Consider the following 20,613-nt stretch of genomic DNA (forward strand, 5'->3'; position numbering starts at 1 on the left):
GACATGAGCGGCTTCCCCAAAGATGGACCACATCCAGGAGAGATTCGAAAAATCAAAAATGAGGAAACGCATGCGCCATGGTGTAAAAAGATAACAGAACGTTATTTAATGGATAAAAAGACAATTGCTCACTTACAAGACATAAGTTAAAACCCTGCAAGGCAGCAGGTTACCAGGTGTTTGTCTCGCATGTGATGATCTTAGGGAGCGAACGTGCCACATGGATCCTTGCCGCTACATGGATCCTTGACGCTTGGAGGGATGATTTTTTCAGGGCAAGAAGATTTTTCAGATGTATAACGCGAAAGTAGCGGCCCAGCTGAAGGCTGCTCCTGCAGCTCAGTATATCTCCGTGCATGCGTTCTAGCGTCTCTCCGTCGGTGCGTGATGACGTCACCTGGTTAGTCCGGCAAAAAGTGGCACAAGTCCCAACGCGTTTTGTCACTGCTATGGTAACTTCATCATATATATATATATATATATATATATATATATATATATATACAATGAGGGTCTGCGCTTGTGTGTGGAAAACCAGAAATATAGGATATATAAAATTGATTTAACTGATTAAAAATCATAAATATATAAACATATTATTAATAAAACAATATAATGAATACTACTATAATAAATCCTGAATGGTGAAATCAATTCATATACCAAAAGTGCACTGTGAATGTCTGATATAAAAAAAGCTAAAACATACAATTATACAAAAAAATATGTTTGGTGCTGTGAACTTTGCCTTAATCTGCTAATTGCAGATAGTCCTCTAGAGTCCAACAAATAGGTCCAATAATTGGGGAGTGACAGAAGCACTATTAGGATCAACCGGCAGCTTCTTAAAAGGGCACAACGACCTCCCTCTCCACCTGCATAGAAAAATATAAGAAAAAAAAAGCGCCAAATCCTAGTGCATTACTGTGCAAAAATCAATATATTTAATTCCCAAAAATCTCAATAAAAATGAACTCACAAACATAAAACAATTAAAAGCATTGTATGAGTAATACTCATGCTCCTAGGACCAGGAAACGCTGCTTTGCTGTTGAAGTCCCTCCGTGGCTCCACTGGAACAGATTGCTGCCTCCGTTGTTCACTGCCTGCAGGAACTGACGAATCAGGCACTCCACGATGGTCTCTCCCCCGGTGCACACCAACCAGTTGCTTTTTAGTTCCCACCGGGGACGGTTGAAGTCGCGGACCAGCGGATGACGTCACGGGAACCGTTCTTAATACCGGACCGGTATAGATACCCAGCAGTTCAATTGCAAGCGTTGAAAAGTCCACTGCACACCTTCCCTACGCGTTTCATCTGATTAACAGACTTCTTCAGGGGATGGACTCTGGGTGTGTGGTGTCTCATATTATATACCCCCCAAGTCCAATTAGCTTAATTAGTTGAAAGGCAAAAAACACTGTGTTGGCAGTTTAGGTGGAACAGATTAATTACACATGTGAACACCTAATTTTGCATCCACATCACTGAATACTTGCCAGCACATAGAAATGTATATAAAATACTGATGAATACCAGTTGTACTGAAAAATAAATAAAAATAATTAAAACAAACATGTAGTTGATGTCCTTGTCTATATTATTAGTATTTATACGGACTACAAGGGTATACCTTAGGATATCGAGAGAGTATACTGTAGTTGCCACCACCTCAATATAAATGATATTTAGCAACAGTTGGGCATTTCATATGTTAAACGAAAAATTATTATTCTTATACAACAAAAGTTATTTTGTAATCAATGTCCTTATTTGTTTTGATTAAACATACTATAAGGGTATATCTCAAGACATCCTAAATACCTCAATATATCTATTAGTAAACAGAAGAGTTAGATATTTAGTTAATACAATATAAATGTGGCTTACGGAGGGTGGATCAATTAATGAACAAGAAAGAGCACAATACTCTATTAGATATTAATTGACTTTTATCTTAGTACATTATATTTTTCTTAGTGTTATCATGGATAAAGATTAGAGGTTGAAACCATAATCCCTTATGGATGGTTCTACTCTTGATATTGTAGAATCATTTAATTCACTTTTTAACTCCATATTATATTTTCTATGGAGTTAAATACTGCTTTTTTCCACGCTGGTTCTATTTCATAGTTCAAATTGGTTGCATACACATAAACTTAAAGATACCTTAACCTCTATCTTATGGGACACTGACTAATACTCATATTCAAAAATTAATTAAATGATTCTACAATATCAAGAGTAGAACCATCCATAAGGGATTATGGTTTCAACCTCTAATCTTTATCCATGATAACACTAAGAAAAATATAATGTACTAAGATAAAAGTCAATTAATATCTAATAGAGTATTGTGCTCTTTCTTGTTCATTAATTGATCCACCCTCCGTAAGCCACATTTATATTGTATTAACTAAATATCTAACTCTTCTGTTTACTAATAGATATATTGGGGTATTTAGGATGTCTTGAGATATACCCTTATAGTATGTTTAATCAAAACAAATAAGGACATTGATTACAAAATAACTTTTGTTGTATAAGAATAATAATTTTTCGTTTAACATATGAAATGCCCAACTGTTGCTAAATATCATTTATATTGAGGTGGTGGCAACTACAGTATACTCTCTCGATATCCTAAGGTATACCCTTGTAGTCCGTATAAATACTAATAATATAGACAAGGACATCAACTACATGTTTGTTTTAATTATTTTTATTTATTTTTCAGTACAACTGGTATTCATCAGTATTTTATATACATTTCTATGTGCTGGCAAGTATTCAGTGATGTGGATGCAAAATTAGGTGTTCACATGTGTAATTAATCTGTTCCACCTAAACTGCCAACACAGTGTTTTTTGCCTTTCAACTAATTAAGCTAATTGGACTTGGGGGGTATATAATATGAGACACCACACACCCAGAGTCCATCCCCTGAAGAAGTCTGTTAATCAGATGAAACGCGTAGGGAAGGTGTGCAGTGGACTTTTCAACGCTTGCAATTGAACTGCTGGGTATCTATACCGGTCCGGTATTAAGAACGGTTCCCGTGACGTCATCCGCTGGTCCGCGACTTCAACCGTCCCCGGTGGGAACTAAAAAGCAACTGGTTGGTGTGCACCGGGGGAGAGACCATCGTGGAGTGCCTGATTCGTCAGTTCCTGCAGGCAGTGAACAACGGAGGCAGCAATCTGTTCCAGTGGAGCCACGGAGGGACTTCAACAGCAAAGCAGCGTTTCCTGGTCCTAGGAGCATGAGTATTACTCATACAATGCTTTTAATTGTTTTATGTTTGTGAGTTCATTTTTATTGAGATTTTTGGGAATTAAATATATTGATTTTTGCACAGTAATGCACTAGGATTTGGCGCTTTTTTTTTCTTATATTTTTCTATATATATATATATATATATATATATAATGTAGAGGTATTTGTACTGTGTTAACTGAGCTTAATAATCAAAAATGAATAGACGAAACCGTTCTGTGGCTAACTAAATGCTTTTATTTGTGCAAGCTTTTCGTGATACCGGAAGAAGAGATCAGTTTATCCCGAAAGCTCGCACAAATACAATCTTTTAGTTAGCCACAGAACGGTTTCGTCTATTCATTTTTTATTTTATATATATATATCAAATGGAAATATTACTGTGCTCATTTGCATGTCTTAGGCAGGTCTGCAACCCTGCCCTTCACCATTATCACCCAGCATACAGTGCTTCCACTGCAGCAAGGGATTCTGGGAAGCTTTAACATGACAGAATGCGGTGCAGAACAGAGCGAGCGTCTCGGCCATCACACGGGTGACAGGCAGCTGGAGATTTGCTAAAAGATGTAAGTGCCTCTTTGGGTACCAAAACTGTGAGCTTTCTGCTGGGTAACTGATGGTTGATCCCTGTCCTTTCAGGACATGGAGAGGAGCCACCCCACTGTGATAAAAAGGCGTATAGGCCAGGGGTAGCCAACTCCAGCCCTGAAGGGCCACCATCAGGTCAGGTTTTCAGGATATCCCTGCTTCAGCAAAGGCGGCTCAATCAGTGGTTGGCTCAATCTTCGACTTCATTATGATTAAGCCACTTATTGAGCCACCGGTGCTGAAGCAGGGATATCCTGGAAACCTGACCTGTTGGTGGCCCTTGAGGACTGGAGTTGGCCGCCCCTGACTGAGAATATAAGCCCCTTTATCTCTGCTCTGTGCATTGCACTAGGACACAATACAACGAGGCTCTCGGGATGATAAAGTGTTACTCTCCAGTTTAACAGGAAATATATAATTCATAGCAGACTTCCTGCTCACTGCACGGTAAGTACCCGTGTGACTGTCCTGGAATATGTGTCCAAATGATAACACACTGTAACATGTGCATTAGAGGTGGATCAGCATGAATAATTGATGTTATGTGGCGGAATACGTCTCACTAGGGAAAGGCAGATTCTGTTCCTACAAAGCATTTTACATGGATATTTATGTGTCTGAAAAAAAAAAATATATATATATATATATAGTAAGATCAGAAAGTGATGAAAGTACTAGCACGACACAAGGGGTAATGCAGAAATAAGATTTAATGATCCATCAGATAATCATTGGGATTTGTTTATCTGATGGATGAATAAATGCTATTTTTGCGTTACCCCCGTGTCATGCGGGTACTTTGATCACTTTGTGATTTTACCCCTCTATTATTACCCCAAGTAACTGTGCACCACCCACCTCTGCTGAGAGTTACTTACCTAGTGTGTGCGGCCCTTTTTTGTCGCCATTACATATATATATATATATATATATATATATATATATATCATTAATATATTGCTACACAGTATTCCTGTATTGGTCCGTAAGAAGTATAGTTTTCACAAAGTCACATCCCCTTCCTCTTCTGAAATAGGCTCTGGCAGACTGCCTGGTCACATGATCTTCCCCACAGAACTTTGCATCTTTGGTCCACTTCTGCTGCACTGACAGCCATTTAGTGCAGTGGTGCGCAAAGTGGGGAGCGCAACCCCAAAGGGGGAGGGGTGAGATTTTGCTGGGGGGGGCGAGGGCAGTTGCAGAGGCCCCGCGCTCTTCCCCCAGGCATTTAAATTAAATGCCGGGAGATCGTGTGACGCCTCTGCAACTGTTTACTTACCGGGATTCAGTCGGCTGGAGGGGAAACGCAACTTGGACCGCTGCTTTAAGCTGTAGAGAAAAGGCTTGAAAAAGAGCTGCTCTCCCTACAAACCTCGGGGTTCAGGAAACCTGAGTGTAAAGCGTCTGCATGTAACCTAAGAAAACCTGTTTTGTTGCTGCCTGAAATTTGGACTGTTAATAAAGTTAAATAAAAGTTCCTGGCGCCCTTTTAATTTCTCGCTCAACACCCCAGCCCTGCACAAAGTTCCGGCACCGGGAGATCCAAGGGAACCGCTGAGCATCCCCGGCACACACCGGGAATCTCACTTTATGCGACCGTGAAACACTTTGGTGCGGTCCCTCTCCTATTGGCCGGGGGTAGAGGTGTTACACGTGTGTAAGCACGCAGGGCAGCGCGAGAAGCCTTGGCCCGGAAGTAAAACCTGTTCTGCAGCGAGCAGAGGAAAACGCGCAGAATTTCCGCAGGATAGCGTCTGGGCACGGACAATGTTGTTGCCGGGTACCTTGTATTTTGCTCCTGGAGAGTGTGAATTACATCAAAGAATATTGATGGGATCCTACAAAGATGGGAAATAACGCAGGTCTGATGGCAATGACAGAAAAACAAAAAAAGAACGAATTATCCGAGATGCTTCCTCGTTCACTTTGGACAACCTGTTTCCAGCCATTCAATGGATCCAAGGACTTTTTCAAAAGATAAGGAGAGACCAATTAGATATTGTACTAGTCCTTCCGCACTGACCAAAAAGGGCCTGGTTTTTACAGCCCATTGGAATGGCGAAAGACAAGCCTTGGCAGAGCACCTCTTAATACCGGCGCCTTTTCGGCATAGCCAGGCAGGAAATACTAGCATTGGCAGCTTGGAAATTGATATTTGAAGAAGCAAGAAATCTCACATAATGTACCTGTTAAACTGCCCACTTCTAAAACATATGACTGGCATGGTGCAAAAACCCAGAGACGGCTTTTCAGGAAACATCGGTAACTTTTAGATTTATTTTTTTTTCCAGCAGGTTTTCATCGAGGACTTAACCAAAAAGTTCAGGCGTCTGCTCGATCCACATTATTGAAAAATAATTTTGCTTCTTACTCCCTGCTCTCACGTTTCATTCAGGCTGTTGAGATGTGAAGGCTAAAGTTTCAGTAGACTAGAAAGGATTTGCCCTTAGTATTAAAAGCATTGACAAAAAAATCCTTCTGAGCCTGAACGATCAGTTCTGGACCTAATGCTAATAACAACCCTTTCACCGGGGTATCACTTCTGTTAGCGAGCTGTAGGCCTAATCATGCAAAGAGCTTTTTCTTGTTCTACATCAAAATTAAGTGGTACTTAGACCAGCCCTACAATTTTTACCTCGAGTGGTCATTTCACCTCAAGCAGGATGTGAAGTTACCTTCCTTTTGCCTGCATCCCGGGAACATTAAGGAGGAGAACATCCATACTTTAGATGTCGCCAGTAGAGAGAGGCCTCATTTTTCCCCGACCTTCGAAGCGAACGTGGCGTTTCTTCACAGCCGCAGCTATTCGCAGCTTGGTTTTAAAATGTGACATTCGCGATACCAATGGACACCACCGCTCATTCGATCAGATTGTTTGTTTATACATTCAATTCGCACAGAGGTTCCAAACCCTGAAAAATGGGCGGAGGGGGAGAGCCTCTCTCTCTCTCTTTCTTTCTCTCTTTCTCACTCTCCCCCCAGAAAACCTCAGTATTTCAGGGTATTGCAACTTCGGGGCAAATCAGATGTATAAACATTCCAAATTGAATGTCTACACATTGGCAGAAAGGCGGAGGGGGGGGGGAAGTGAAAAACGACGACCGTTTGACGGTCATTCGCCTGTCATTTTTTACAGGTCAAAACCGCCCTGAATCGAATGTCGCTAGAAAAACAGTAAGACATATGCCACCCGATGGACTGGAGAACCCATGACTTAACCCTTTGATGCCTGTGGTTATGAGAAGACCACAGGGAGAGAAAATGATGGTAAGCTGCTAACAATATTGTCTTTTATTGATGTACCTCACTAACGGTTTAATGACCAAGCACTAGAGGGGGGATTAAGTATCAGGGTTGTTATTCTCTCCTGGCAGCTGTGTGTTCCATTGGTTTCCATCATAGGAATATTTCTATCCGGTCCTTTTAAGTAATGGAATTAGAAAAAAAACACTGTGCTCTCCTTTGAAACACAGTGATCTCCTTTGAAACACAGTGATCTCCTTTGAAACACAGTGATCTCCTTTGAAACACAGTGATCTCCTTTGAAACACAGTGCTCTCCTTTGAAACACAGTGATCTCCTTTGAAACACAGTGATCTCCTTTGAAACACATTGATCTCCTTTGAAACACAGTGATCTCCTTTGAAACACAGTGATCTCCTTTGAAACACAGTGATCTCCTTTGAATCACAGTGCTCTCCTTTGATTTAGCAAAAGCTCCCACTTCCGAGGGACCATTAAGAAAAGATGGAATCGGATTACAATACGTGTGTCGCATGTCCTTGTCTGTTACCTCGTGCATTGTGGCATGAGCCCTTGGCTGGATACTGAAAAGTCACACCTTTGTTACACTGTCAGCTGGAGCATTTCACTGCAAGCATTTTAAATCAAGGGTGACCAATCCTGGGTCCTGTTAGCCACAGGGTGTATTGGACTCACTCTCAAAAGTGCTCAGTATATTTTGGGGAAGTACTGTTAGGAGCCTGAAGCAGCTGCAATAAATCTTAGACATTACTGAATACTTTTACTGTCAGCGAGGCCTCCAAAGGTTAACAGCTCAATGTATGTGACATGCCATCATTGATTTAGTTGCACATAATAAAACAAACATTTTTAGGGGACATTTTCAATAGGCTTCCCCTCTGAAGAGTAAGAAAAAATGTGCCTCAAACCCTGTGCCAAGGAATGCAATTCCCTAGCAGCGAAGGGGTTAAAAAGGAGGGAAAGAGAGAGCTTAAATAAAGGTATAATTTGCCGCTTGTTTGCTTGCTTCTGATTTCACATCTGCAGTCAGAGTGTATACCAGGGAATCAGTCCTGTCACCCACAGAACAAGGCCAAGTCTATTATTTCAAACCTGTTGATGACTCACTTCTCTCCCCCTCATCACACACAGGCAACCCTTATCACACACACACACACAAGACAAGTGGGTGGCAAAGAGGGAGTCCCTGTCATGCAACTTCATGTGGACAGAAGCAATCGCATTCTGCGTGAGCTCTGAGAGCCGGGGCGGCACGCGCAGGTTCTGATTCTGCAGCAAGGTGAGTCACGGGGGCGGACGTGTGCGAGAGAGAATAGGCTTTCATGGATTAGGAGGAGGGGAACTGGGTCAAGTGGAGGGATTCCCTGCCTCAAGTCCTTTATCTAAAGGTGCAATTGGACTTGGCAATACATACATCGCTGGCAAGGTCCAAATGAGTGGGGTTATGGGGTCTGTACATTATCAGGTAGCTTGTAAGAGTGACCTCCACTGACCTTTGCGGGAACATGTTAATCCCGTCGCTGCCATGGGAGTCTGCGTTCTGCAGATCCCTCTGGTAGTGCAGGGGTTAACAATGGGTGTTCTGTCACCCCATCCGAGTTGCAATAAAGTGAAAAGCTTTGGCACAGTGACACACGCTTGATTATTATTACTAAAATGTTTCTTTCACTTTAAAGGAGCAAGCCAAGCAATATCCTACATGTGTGTTTTTAATAAATACATCAGGGCTGTAGTATTAGATAATACTGACTGCATTTTGTTTTTATTCAACTCAATGCCATTTTTAATGAGTTTTAATATACTAAGCATCCTTTGGTTTCTATAGCAGGCTTTATCCCACCTCCTCAGCAGTGCAAGAGCTTTGTAACACTTTCCTGTTTGTGATAAGTTGCTGCCAATATTCCCAGCAGTTTGAGCTGCAAACTGTAACCATAGATAATGTTACCGTAGTAATATAAGGATATAAATATAAGGATATATTGTAGCTGCTGAGTTACACTGACTGAAGGATTGATTGAAACGAAAAGGCGGCCATTTAGTGAACCCCCGGGAAGCAGGATCTTTGCTGATCGATCACGCAGCTTAGGTAATTAGTTTTCAATAAAGGTAATCAAATTCGGCATATATTAAAATAAGTGCCGCACGGTTTGCCTCTTGAAGATATGTATAATTAGCTTTGCAAACGTAGGCCCTGAAATCTTAGCAGTAATTTCTCTACAGTCCAAAGTGGCCATTATGGACATTTTCGGCTGAAAATTCCTATAGACTTCAATGGGAATTTTGGGCTGAAAACAGCATCAGCAGCCACTTCCGAATATAGATAATTTACTAAGGCGTAATATTTTTTAGGAACTGATTTATAACTCATAAACTTTAACTTGCGGAAAAGTTCTGAAATACCTATTTACCGAGCATAGTTATCGATTTACAGCAACATTGATATCTGTTATGTAAGAGTACACTCTTTACTGCCTGAGCGGCCAGCAGTGCATTGCTATGGTAATGAAGGAGTTAACCCAACAGCTGATAGCCTTTGCACCGCCCTTCATGATATCTCTTAATGGACCAACAGCCGAGTTCTTCTGATGTGTTACAGGATGTACAGAGCTTTCAAAATCTTGCAAGATAAAAGAGATCTGTAAGGTTTTGTAAGCTCCATACACACTGTTACATCTGCAGTTTCCCAGAACTCTGCTGTTGGTCCATAAGAACATAACCCACCAACAAATGTACCCGTCTCCAGCGACAATACAATCACTAGTACTTTACATTACACGTCCCCATGGGTCCCCCCTCACCTGGAGGCCGCGATCTCGGCTTTCTGCTTAGCGATGTTGCTTGCTCTCTCCGCTGCTTCGACCGCCCGGTCCACTTTCTCCCGGATCTTGCTGGCCCGGAGCGGGATCAGGTTCTTCCTCTTGCCACTCACCAGGACGTTCTGCTTGTACTTCCCTTCCTCCTTGGTCCCGTCAGGGAAGGTCATGCACCCGTAGCCGTGGCGCTTGTTGTTGGCCCACTCGCCCTCGTATTTCAGACCATCCGAGCGCTGGTTCATCCCAAACCCAGAGCGCTTGTCGTGTTTCCACTCGCCCAAGTAGACCTCTGTAGTGGTGGCATCGATATCGTCCTCGATGACAGATAGCTCTGTCTCTCCCTCGCCCAGGCTGATGGTGGAGTTAATGTCACTCGCGGTTGAGCTCACCGTGCTCATGCCAGCCTCACTGCGGAAAGAACTCTGCTTGCTCCTTTGGCTGGCCAACGAACTCTTGGACTCCGACTTGCGCAGCTTCAGTCCACTCAAGATGGACCTTCTGAAGATGCCTTTCTTTTTGTTCTTCAGGATCTCCGAGTCGCTGTGGGCCATGAGCACGAACCCCCCCCTGGACACCGCAGGGCTGCCAGCCACTGAGCCTGAGGCATCTGGGTGTAACGCCGAACCGTTCGTGTGCTCGCTACGGAGCGAGTTTATAGAGGTCCTGAGGGGGGACCTGATAACCGCAGCCATTCCATAGGGGACGCTCTGACGCACTCCATACCCTTGACGTATCCCACCAACCCACTGGCCTTGGTAGGTACCTGAGGAAGACACACAAAGGGCAAGCAAGGTTGGCAACGTTTTCATGACAAGCAACATAGTAAAGCACCCATTTATTATAACAGCTGAGTGTATTGTGTACCCGTGGGAATAAAATAAACATTCATAAGAAAATCAGTAGCCCTCCGTTCTAGTGAAGATAAAAGATGCAAGTAGTGTGATACCCAGTATCAGTTTACAGTATGAATCCTTTTTTCCGTGAGGTATAAAATCTTTCATACAATAAAAGGTATCCGTGTAATTACACATTTTTCCCTTGAATGCTTCTTCATTTGTTTACATTGGACTTGATACTGGAGCATTGCAACGTTGAAACAGTCTTCCAGTTTTGCTACGTCGTGTATATTGTGATATGATGAATGTCATGTTGTGTCAGTCTGACAGTCTATGCAATGCTTTTATTGTGCTCCAATGTATCCACATTCTAACCACTTTCCCTTTTCTAAGCATGAAATAGATCTGATAAAACATCTGCATTGAGTATATCCATGTTATTTTTCCTTGGTTTACGTTTCTTTTTAACCACGTGCACATCTTACCAGAACTTATACTTGTTTCTGTGGTACAGTATGTCGATCATTCATTTACTGTTTATCAGTTGGGTCAGTTGTGTCCTTTATACTTCTAATGGCAGCAATCAATGCACTATATGCAATACTACTGGCATCCCTTACAGAGACCGTGCACTCCTTACTGCTTCCCTGGGCTATGTGGACACACATGAATAATGTTACATTGAATAGATCTACCATGGTCTCCCCCCCTCCACCCCCCCCACCCCCAATAAAAGATATATTAAAATAAGAGTAAATGGTGGTTATTCCTTAAACTGTGATAGTGCTGTTCGGGGCACTATCTTACAGTCTTTACATCACACTAATGCTTCTAAGCACTAGTGTCGGAAAGAGTGGAATAAGTCTAATGAATGCGTCAATATTCAAATGAATGCAATAAATGCCGGTGTCCGTGTGACCCAACTTTTCTAAATATCAAATATGAACACAAACGTGATTTAGAATGTGGGCCGAAAGTACAGCAAGGCGAGTGGGTGGGAGGAGATGCAACCTTATCCCCCCCCCCCATCCTTATTCAATCAGGGGATTACTGCGCACACTCACAGTGCTGACACACCTAGGTCCAGGTCCACATAACGGTGCTAAGCTTTGGCACGCCTTTACTCCCACTCACATACCTGGAGTCAAGGTGTGCTAAAGCTGAGCCCTGTGTGGGGGGTCTGGGCATTAGTGCGTTGCACCATCTGCTGTGCAGATGTTAAGGGCAATGGAGACAGTTCTTAGGGTCCAATGAATGTTGACACGACCTTGAAGGGTCACAGCCTGGCTACTTTCCATTGACTACTTTTGTCCCAAACAAATACAAAGCTTCATCTGGCTTTGAAATAACAGGTACGCTGCCTCGGGTACAAACAAACCATGCCAGGTGTGTCACCAGACTGGCTGTGACCTGTGGCAACGCAAGTGCAGCTTCGGCGTAGCTGGGAGCAGTTACAGTTGTGGCTGTTTACAGAACTGTTTATCCCAATGGCATCATCTTCATTTAAAGATCAAACTTGTCACCAGGTGCCCTCAGAGCCCAGCTCATTACAGGTAACAGGTGCTGCAGGAGGAGTGTATGAGAAATACTGGAAGAGCAGAGCTGCATCTGGTTAAGTAAAACAGAGATATTAGAGATATCTACTATTATACTCCTTATATTGGCACCTGAGGGCCCCGGAAGATACTTCTCCAGTGTGAAAAGGTGCAGATCCTACATAAGTCTTATTACTGGTTGATAGTTCATTTTGAGACATTGTATGTATTATAATGCTGCTTTTCTGTTGTAGACTGGTTAGGCTGTACAGTATGCACAGTTTTTACAGTAAATATAATGTTAGATATGAGAGCCTGTCCTAGGACAGTTTACAGACTACAGGTGTAAGCCAAAAAAAGACAAAATGATAATGTAAAGAGAGCAGAAGAATCATTTCACAAGGGCTGCTTCTCCCCCCAGGGTCCTGCTGTTCTTCTGATGCTAATCCAACGCCCTCAAAGGTAAGGAAGGCCCAGGGGAGACCAAGAAAGAAGTGGAGAGCTATTGGGAACAAGAGACCTAAGAGTCAGAATAAGGCACGAGAAATGGAGAAACACACAAAATAACCAAACGGAGAGAAAGGGGCAAGAATAGAAGGGATTAAGAGAGAGAAGAGGACCCCAGACAGGATATTTTGTGTCTCCACCTCAGACTTGGAGATTGAGCCATCAACTTTGTGAGCCTTGAGCTTTTCCCGCTGAGATAGAGGGGCAGAACCACAGCATCCTGCCCTCTTAGCTTTGCAAAACATAACACATTCCCAGACAAATAGATAGATCCCCGCGGGAGGTTCAGCCAAGTATTTCAAAGCACTGCAGAGAAGAAAACACAAAACTCATCCGAGTGTGTACAGACTAAATGCGGGATCTGCCTACTGCTGAAAACATGTACAACAGGTGCCCTGGCCAGGGTCATTCTTGGATTACCCGAGAGGAATCTCAAACTACAATGTTCTTGAAGAAAATCATGTTGGAGTTTGTACTAAGATAATATCATCATTTTATTTTCTGCGTCATTGTTTCAGGGCTAAAAAGTAGTACAAACCTTTCATGTTGAATACATTATAAATGGCTTCTGACTTACAGTATTAATACTGATAACATTAATCATGCATTACCGATGTGATAGAGCTGTGTTTGATCAGCCCAAACTCTATGATGGAGATTGTCACCCACTGAGGCGCAGATTTAAACATATCGTTAAGTATCAATATGTATCTTCAAAGCTCAGCAATGCGTTAACTATAATGGACGTTAGTGATAATGATACGTTTCCCCTAATGACACATATCCACAAAGGTCCGATAAAGTTAACGCCGGGGGAGAGGTGAGAGAACCTGATCTACCCTCCTTTATACAACACCTGGAGAGAAAACTGGCAACAAACCTGGACACACCTGAGATACCTGAGAAATATGCCAACTTGGATATGCAAAGTATATGCAAATGGCCTAAATTAACATATATCCCAGGTATTTCGGGTGTTCAGTTTTGTTCCCAGGAATCTCTCCACATTAACCTTGTAGTGGTTAAACTAAAAAGAGGTTGTTTGTATCTGCAACCCTCTTTAAATGAATCTCTGCTGCTAATCTGTTTGTTGGGTTCATCCCAGTGATGTTTAGGACATTAAGTGATAGCTGTAGCCAGTGAATAGATGAGGTTCATTTCAATGGTCCATAAGATTCCTTTATGGTATAGCACTGCTTAATGAATATGGGCCCTGGTGTAGTTGGCATATAGGATGTCGGTGGCTTGATTTGCCCTGTTGGCTTTCTCATGTTCTTGAAGTTTATTTGCAGTAATACATGATAATGTTGTAGGCAGTGACATGCATCTAATGAATTTGCCTCTGAGTGTATGCCAAGCTTGATAAGCTTCTTTTTAAAAGACCTGTACTATGTGCATCAGTTTGTACCTTGTTCTGCTTCAGGTTCTTGCATACATCAAAAATACTCCAGTTCTACACAGTCCCACATGTAACAAACCTCTTGCAGCATAAAGAGGCTCTCCGAATATAAAGCACCTTACCCATTTGTTACCGGTTTGCTGGCCCATCCGGCAGCAATAGGTGTTAATCAGTCCAAAAGGCATAATGCTCTCCCACTGACTCCGTTGGCACTCAGAAGTAGATGAGTAAATTAGGTTACTGACTGTTTTCTCTCAAAAGCCCTTTTTTAGATGATTTTTTCCCCAAGAGCTAAAATTGGGGTTTGGAACATTGCAATTGTTTTGGACCTGCAGAGACATGGGTTAAAATAACTCCTTCACTCCCTGGAACATACCTTCTAGCCAAATTGCAATTCAACATCGTGATAATCACGCGGGTCGGTGTTTCTTCAGGTTTTACTCAAGCTGCATCCCAGCTGAGAATAGGCCAGTAAATGTGAATAACTAAATACAAGACTGCACCCTTATTACACTGCTGACCAGGATTTAAATGGCAGGTACAGTATACAGCAGGGCTTGGAGTATATGCAGAACAGTGCTGAAAAGTGTTGTACACCGCCGGTAACCATAAGGGTAGCAGTATAAGCAAAACCATTGGAAGCAGCGCTTCTATGATATTGTGAGCTGTGATTTTGCGATGTTCTTTTTTTGCACTTATCCGGTTACCCTGGTGCGTGATCATCTGGAGGCTTCTTGGGCAGAAATTAAAGTGAGGAATTTTTTGTGTAAAAAATAAAAAGGAGGGTTCTACTAATTTCAAAAGGTTCAAGCCACCGTCCCACCGTTTGCACCACTAGTGTTCCCATTTGGGTGCTCTCAAGGTTTGCCAACTACTCTGCCAATATTTCTAACCACAACTCCTTGGCGTGTTACAGGTGTCTATGCCTGCGATGCAAAGAGGATTATGTTATTTCAAGATACCTAAAACCAAATCACCTTCCTCATTAAGCTCTTCCTTCATTTGCAGGACCTATGAGCAGGTGAAAGCAAGCGGCTCATTATTCAAATACCATTGACATTTCTGTCAGACCACCGTCCACCGTGTTACCATTTATTCATCTCGAATTCAGTGTTCCTAGAATTTGCTGAGGACAGTTCATATCCCTAGAGCATAAATGTCACCCCTGAGGAAGCTCAAAACAAGTGAAACGCGTAGGGTGAGTGTGCATTCCATTTGGAGACCCCCAAGGTGTTTGGTGTGTGGTGAACTACTCTGAGGATCCTGGGCCAATTTGTTTTGGTTTTCCCCATCCTGGATCTGGACATCTGCCCCATGTGGTCGGCCACCACAGCTGTATCATCAGGACAGGAGTGTTGCAGTCCTCTATCACAGTCTGACCCAGGGTGGTTCAAATGCCTGTACTTACAGCACTTTTGTAAGTGTATTACATTTATTTTCTGCATGAATATAAAGCAATCTATACTACCTGTGTGTCCTCTCTGTTTTCCACATATGGGAATTTACCCATCCCTTCCATCCTGTTCCTGAGGGGCGCCCTCGGAGAGGGGTCAACTGACCATGTGTGTGTGTTTATGTATGTGTGTGTGTATATATATATATATATATATATATATATATATATATAGTGAGGAGTGTAAAACTGTGTGCTGAAGCTTCTGAATTGTCTTCGCATTTAGGGTCCAAGTTTCAAAATATATATAGAACCCCTGAAGAAGTGGTGTGGCACTGCGAAACGCGTAGGGTGTCAGGTGTTGGGGGACAAGTTCTGAGTTCGAAACTGGAAGGAGACGCGACTTACCAGAAGCCACATCAGATGCCAGCAACACACGTGTGATACCGGAGAGACTTTTTGTTTGCGTCATCCCCGTCCGATCTCTTCCTCCACCACTTTTCCACCCTGTGTTGAATCAGGGACATCCCTAATACCTGGCCTGTTGGTGGCCCTTGAGGACTGGAGTTGGCCACCCCTGCAATAAAACATATGCAAAAAAGCTTATGGGAAGAGTGGAGGAGGAGATCGGACGGGGATGACGCGGACAAAAAGTCTCTCCGGTACCACACGTGTGTTGCTGGCATCTCGCGTGGCTTCTGATAAGTCGCGTCTCCTTCTGGTTATGACCTCTGAACATGTCCTCCAACACCTTACACCCTACGCGTTTCGCAGTGCCACACCTGGCATTTAATTTAATGCCTGGGGGAGAGCGTGGGACCTCTATAACTGCTGCGCCCCCTCCAGAAAATCTAGCGCCACACATTTCAGTTTGCGCACCACTGGTTTAATACAATAGTTTAATATTGTTTCCGGCATAGCAACTAAAGAATGATACTGCAGCCGTGCATGCATAGAATTTATCACCGGTGTTCTAGGAGGTTGTGTAAAGCAAGTTGCTGCTGGCCTCTCCAGCACTCAATGGGTTATATCTTAGGACCTTCCACATGATAGCACCAAAGCCAGAATCTGTTTAATGAAGAGACCTTTTATCTCATTTTTCAGGCTGCAGTTGGCCAAACAGTTCCTGGAATTGAAGCGTGGGCATCCTTTCCATCACTCCTTTTAATTTCCTATCTCTCTTTTCTTGAGTTTTAGAGAAAGGTGGGAGTGTCATCTGCAGGAGAATCGTGGAAGGTCCTTTTACATGAAGCATGTGTTGCCTTATACTTTCCCTTTTAATAGGACCAGCATACTTGTGTTGTGTATTATTATTATTATTATTATTATTGATAATAATAATAATAATAAGCAGAAGGGCTCTGCAGTGCCTTGCTTACCAAATCCTTGTCAATGTATGTAGGGGCACAATCAGAAATTCATATTGGGGGATGCACAGTTTTTGTTTTATAAATAAATCAATGTGCAGCATATCTGCTATATTCGTGTATTTATTATTGCACAACAAAGAATAAACTACTATTGCCACTTACAAAACTAAGTCTAGTTTCCTTTAATTTATTTATAGTATCTTAAAAACGTCATCCTCATCTAGTCGTTATGTTGTTATAAATATAAAATAACAGAGGGCTGTGGTTGCAGGATAGATAGAGACAGAGAAAGGGGTAGTGGGCAGAGACATGAGGCATGGAGTTCAGGAGAGATACAGAGGGGGAAGAGGGGATATACAGAAAGGAAGTGGGTTCAGGAAGACGCAATGGAGAAGGGCAGTGGTTGCATGAGTGAGACAGATAGGGTCATGGGTGCAGTAAAGGGGGCAGTGGGCAGAGAGAGAGGGACAGTGGCTGTAGAATGGGGTAAGTGGGTTCAGTAGAGGGGTCAGAGGGAGAAAGAGAGGGCAGTGGGGGCTGGAGAAGGGTCAGAGAGAGAGAAAGGGCAGAGGGTGCAGGAAAGGGGTCAGAGAGAGAGGGCAGAGGTTGCAGAAGACGGGGGTGCAGGGCAGGGGGTAAGTGGGCACACAGAGATGGGGGGCAGTAGGTGCAAGTTCCACCTGTGAGGGAACGATTACAGAAGGAGGAGATCACATGGCAGGCAGCCTCTGCACTGAATGGCTGCTGTCTGCCATGTGACCTTCTATGGGGCCCCATGCTCACGGGATTCTGGGCCTGCTGCTTTTCTAAATTGTAGCATTACATTAGGAGCTGGGCTACAACTCCCTGTAAAGGTGGGAGGTGATCTCCCATGTGCGGTCCTCCTCCTATGCTGCCCTGCTGGAATATATGCTCTCTCCACCTCTCCACTACCTCCCTTCCCTAACAGACCCCACATCTCCTTTGCCTGTAATTGTCGGATTCTCCTGTATTGAAATCAGGGTGTGAAACGCATTGCAGAAAGCTATTTTATCCCATTGGGCTGAAGTCAAGATCCTTTCATCATAATCACCACTTTTTGTTGTATCTCAGTTTTCGTGGCAATTTTTTCAGTGCATCAAACATCAGTGGAAACCAGAATTCTTTTGTATCCCTAGCTTCAGCAACAGCTCACCAATGATTTATATATACAAGAGACCAGTTTGGCTCAATGTCTTGCAAGATAAAATTAATAGTGTGGTGTGGTATGTACTGTATAAACCATCACATTTTAAGTTATGGAGGGTGACAAAGGCAACAGGAAACCCTCCACGTATTGCATATAGCCAATAAAGAATATCACTTGTGAGCACATTCACATGTCTTAGACAAGTCTACAATCCTGCCTTTCAACCGTTATCACCTAGCATACAGTGTTTCCACTGCAGCAAGGGATTCTGGGAAATGACATGTAAATAAGCACACCATGTCACATTTTGTCTGAAATCCCTTTTTACATGGAACCCTTATAAGCTAATGCTCGCTGTTAACACAGCTTTTTAGCACAGCATGGGAATCAGATGCAAAGCCAGAGAAACTACTCACAGACATGTTTCAACCTTAATGGGTCCCATCAGTGGGAGGTTGGTTGTATTGGCTTTGCAATTTTCAATTATGTGTGAAAATGTGGATGTGGTTGTGGATGTAGTGGTATCTGTACCGTGTTAGCCGAGCTTAATAATCAATAATCACATGCACACATACACACACACATACATACATGCATTCTCTTACTTCACAAGCATTCAGGGACCATTTAGCAACTTATGTCATAAATCGCATACTGCACAGGGGGAAGGGAGAGGGGGAGGCTTCACCCACAGATAACATTCCAGTTTCTTTGTTTCTAAAGAAAGTTTTTTGGCTTTATCAATTGTAACATCGGCCAAAGAAGAGATCACTGTATCTCGAAAGCTCGCACAAATAAAAGCATTTTGTTAGCCACAGAACGGTATCGACTACTTGTTTTTTATTTTATATATATATACATGATCACATATCATAGATGACATAAGCTCAAATCAACAATGTGATTCCCAGTGTATAAAATCATAGATATTGTAGCAATGGAAGCTGTACAGCAGCTCACCCCTGAGAAAGCTTTTTTATAAGCGAAATGCGTTGGGTTCCCTGCTGAGCTGCTCTACGGATTCCATTGCTAGAATATAGTGGCTATGTCAAAACAATTTGCTACTACCGCACACCGAGCTGTGTGGTTTACACTCGAACACACAGGCGCAGTCAAGCCCCACGACGTTATCGGCTGGTGATAAGGAGGCGAAAAATTGACACAGTGAGCTGTGGTAGTAGAGTTTGTCTACTGTCTGATCCAGTCATCCAAACAAGCGGCGTACACAGGCATCAAACCGATTGCTGCTACTGGGTTATATCCCTAAATGTGATGTTATTCTTCTCTAGATTGTAAGTGGCATTTTATTTTTTGCGTACTAAAATATTTTATACAGTACTTCACTATTTTGTTTCTTTGTTCATTTTCAGGATCATCTTTCAACTGCATCAGATCAATGCGACTTTTCAACTCTGGCATTATACACTAGTTTATTTTGATTGTTTGCGCTTTTGTCATCCTTTTTCATGTTTCTCCCTTGAGGTACTTGTGTGGGGACCTTAGACATTTAAGCAGCATTTTATCAGGGTTACTACACGTCACATATTTCACATGTAATTAGGAGGTGTTCTGGTATTGCACACACACACACACGCACGCACGCGCACGCACGCACGCACACACACACACACACACACACACACACACACATATATATATAGACCATACGATACCGGTTGCAACACGACATCAAGGGACAGCACGCAGGTAAGTAAATCAAAAATGTTCTACTCAAAACTCAAAAAAGTCTTCAGATAGTAGAAATAAAATCAGCACCTCCCTCCCCCCACGTTGAGAAATGGTAAGGCGCAAGCTACAGTAGGCGCTCTGCAAGACATTGTTCACACGCACTTCTATTGTTGTCAGTGATAGTGCCCTGGAAAGGCCTGAGCTCTCCAAGGTTCTGAATACACCATTCACCGCAGCCACAGACAGTGAGAGCAATAGGCTTCCCTAAGGTTTTTGCTCACACCTCGCTGCCAGACAGATGTATACGTCTTTGACCACTGCTGTGAAGCGCCGCTATTTCAACACGTTAACCCCTTGGCTGCTGCAGAGGCTAACAACGAATTGCAACTGCAGAAGAGCAATTTATTAAACCGTTGCAGCTGCAAAAGTGTGAAGCTGAAGACTTGCTCTGTAATTAATATAAGTGATGTCTCCTAATAGCTAAGGAGACCGAGTATGAAACGCACTGCACGGCATCTGGGTGTATGTGTGTGTGTATGTTTCAGTGAGTAACAGTCCTTTTAACCTGTTACCAGTTGCAGAAGAATACATATTACTGATTTGGTCTTCCCAATGGAAAATGGCGGTGTGCTGCGAGAGTTTTAGGAGAGCCAGGGTTAAGAAAAAAGGTCTTTAGATCATGTCTTAAGATTTGAATGTGTGAAGAATGAGACTTATCTGGAACGAGTGATTAATTGCTGTGAAGTTTTCCCATCACCACTGGTAGAAATG

General features: G+C 42.8%; 1 protein-coding gene and 1 long non-coding RNA gene across 4 annotated transcripts in view; one reads left to right on the top strand and one right to left on the bottom strand.

The window, feature by feature from the left end:
• JPH3 (junctophilin 3) overlaps positions 1 to 20,613 on the bottom strand; it is a 51,253-nt gene that overhangs the window by 16,756 nt on the left and 13,884 nt on the right. The window contains exons 2-3 of one of the 3 annotated variants that reach the window (XM_075576432.1): positions 16,024 to 16,192; positions 9,931 to 10,708 (exon numbers count right to left, since the gene is read on the bottom strand). In XM_075576432.1, the coding sequence (XP_075432547.1) occupies positions 9,931 to 10,708; positions 16,024 to 16,087 (842 nt within the window). In that variant the 5' untranslated portion in view covers positions 16,088 to 16,192. Of the gene's footprint in view, positions 1 to 9,930; positions 10,709 to 16,023; positions 16,193 to 20,613 lie in introns of those variants that run through there. The other 2 variants (XM_075576433.1, XM_075576431.1) reach the window with 2 other exon arrangements.
• LOC142469789 (uncharacterized) lies at positions 3,690 to 11,447 on the top strand. Its single transcript, XR_012789085.1, has 3 exons — positions 3,690 to 3,846; positions 7,005 to 7,135; positions 10,473 to 11,447. It is a non-coding gene; the product is annotated as an uncharacterized LOC142469789 (long non-coding RNA).

Source organism: Ascaphus truei, chromosome 19, assembly GCF_040206685.1.
Source record: "Ascaphus truei isolate aAscTru1 chromosome 19, aAscTru1.hap1, whole genome shotgun sequence".
NCBI lineage: Eukaryota > Metazoa > Chordata > Amphibia > Anura > Ascaphidae > Ascaphus > Ascaphus truei.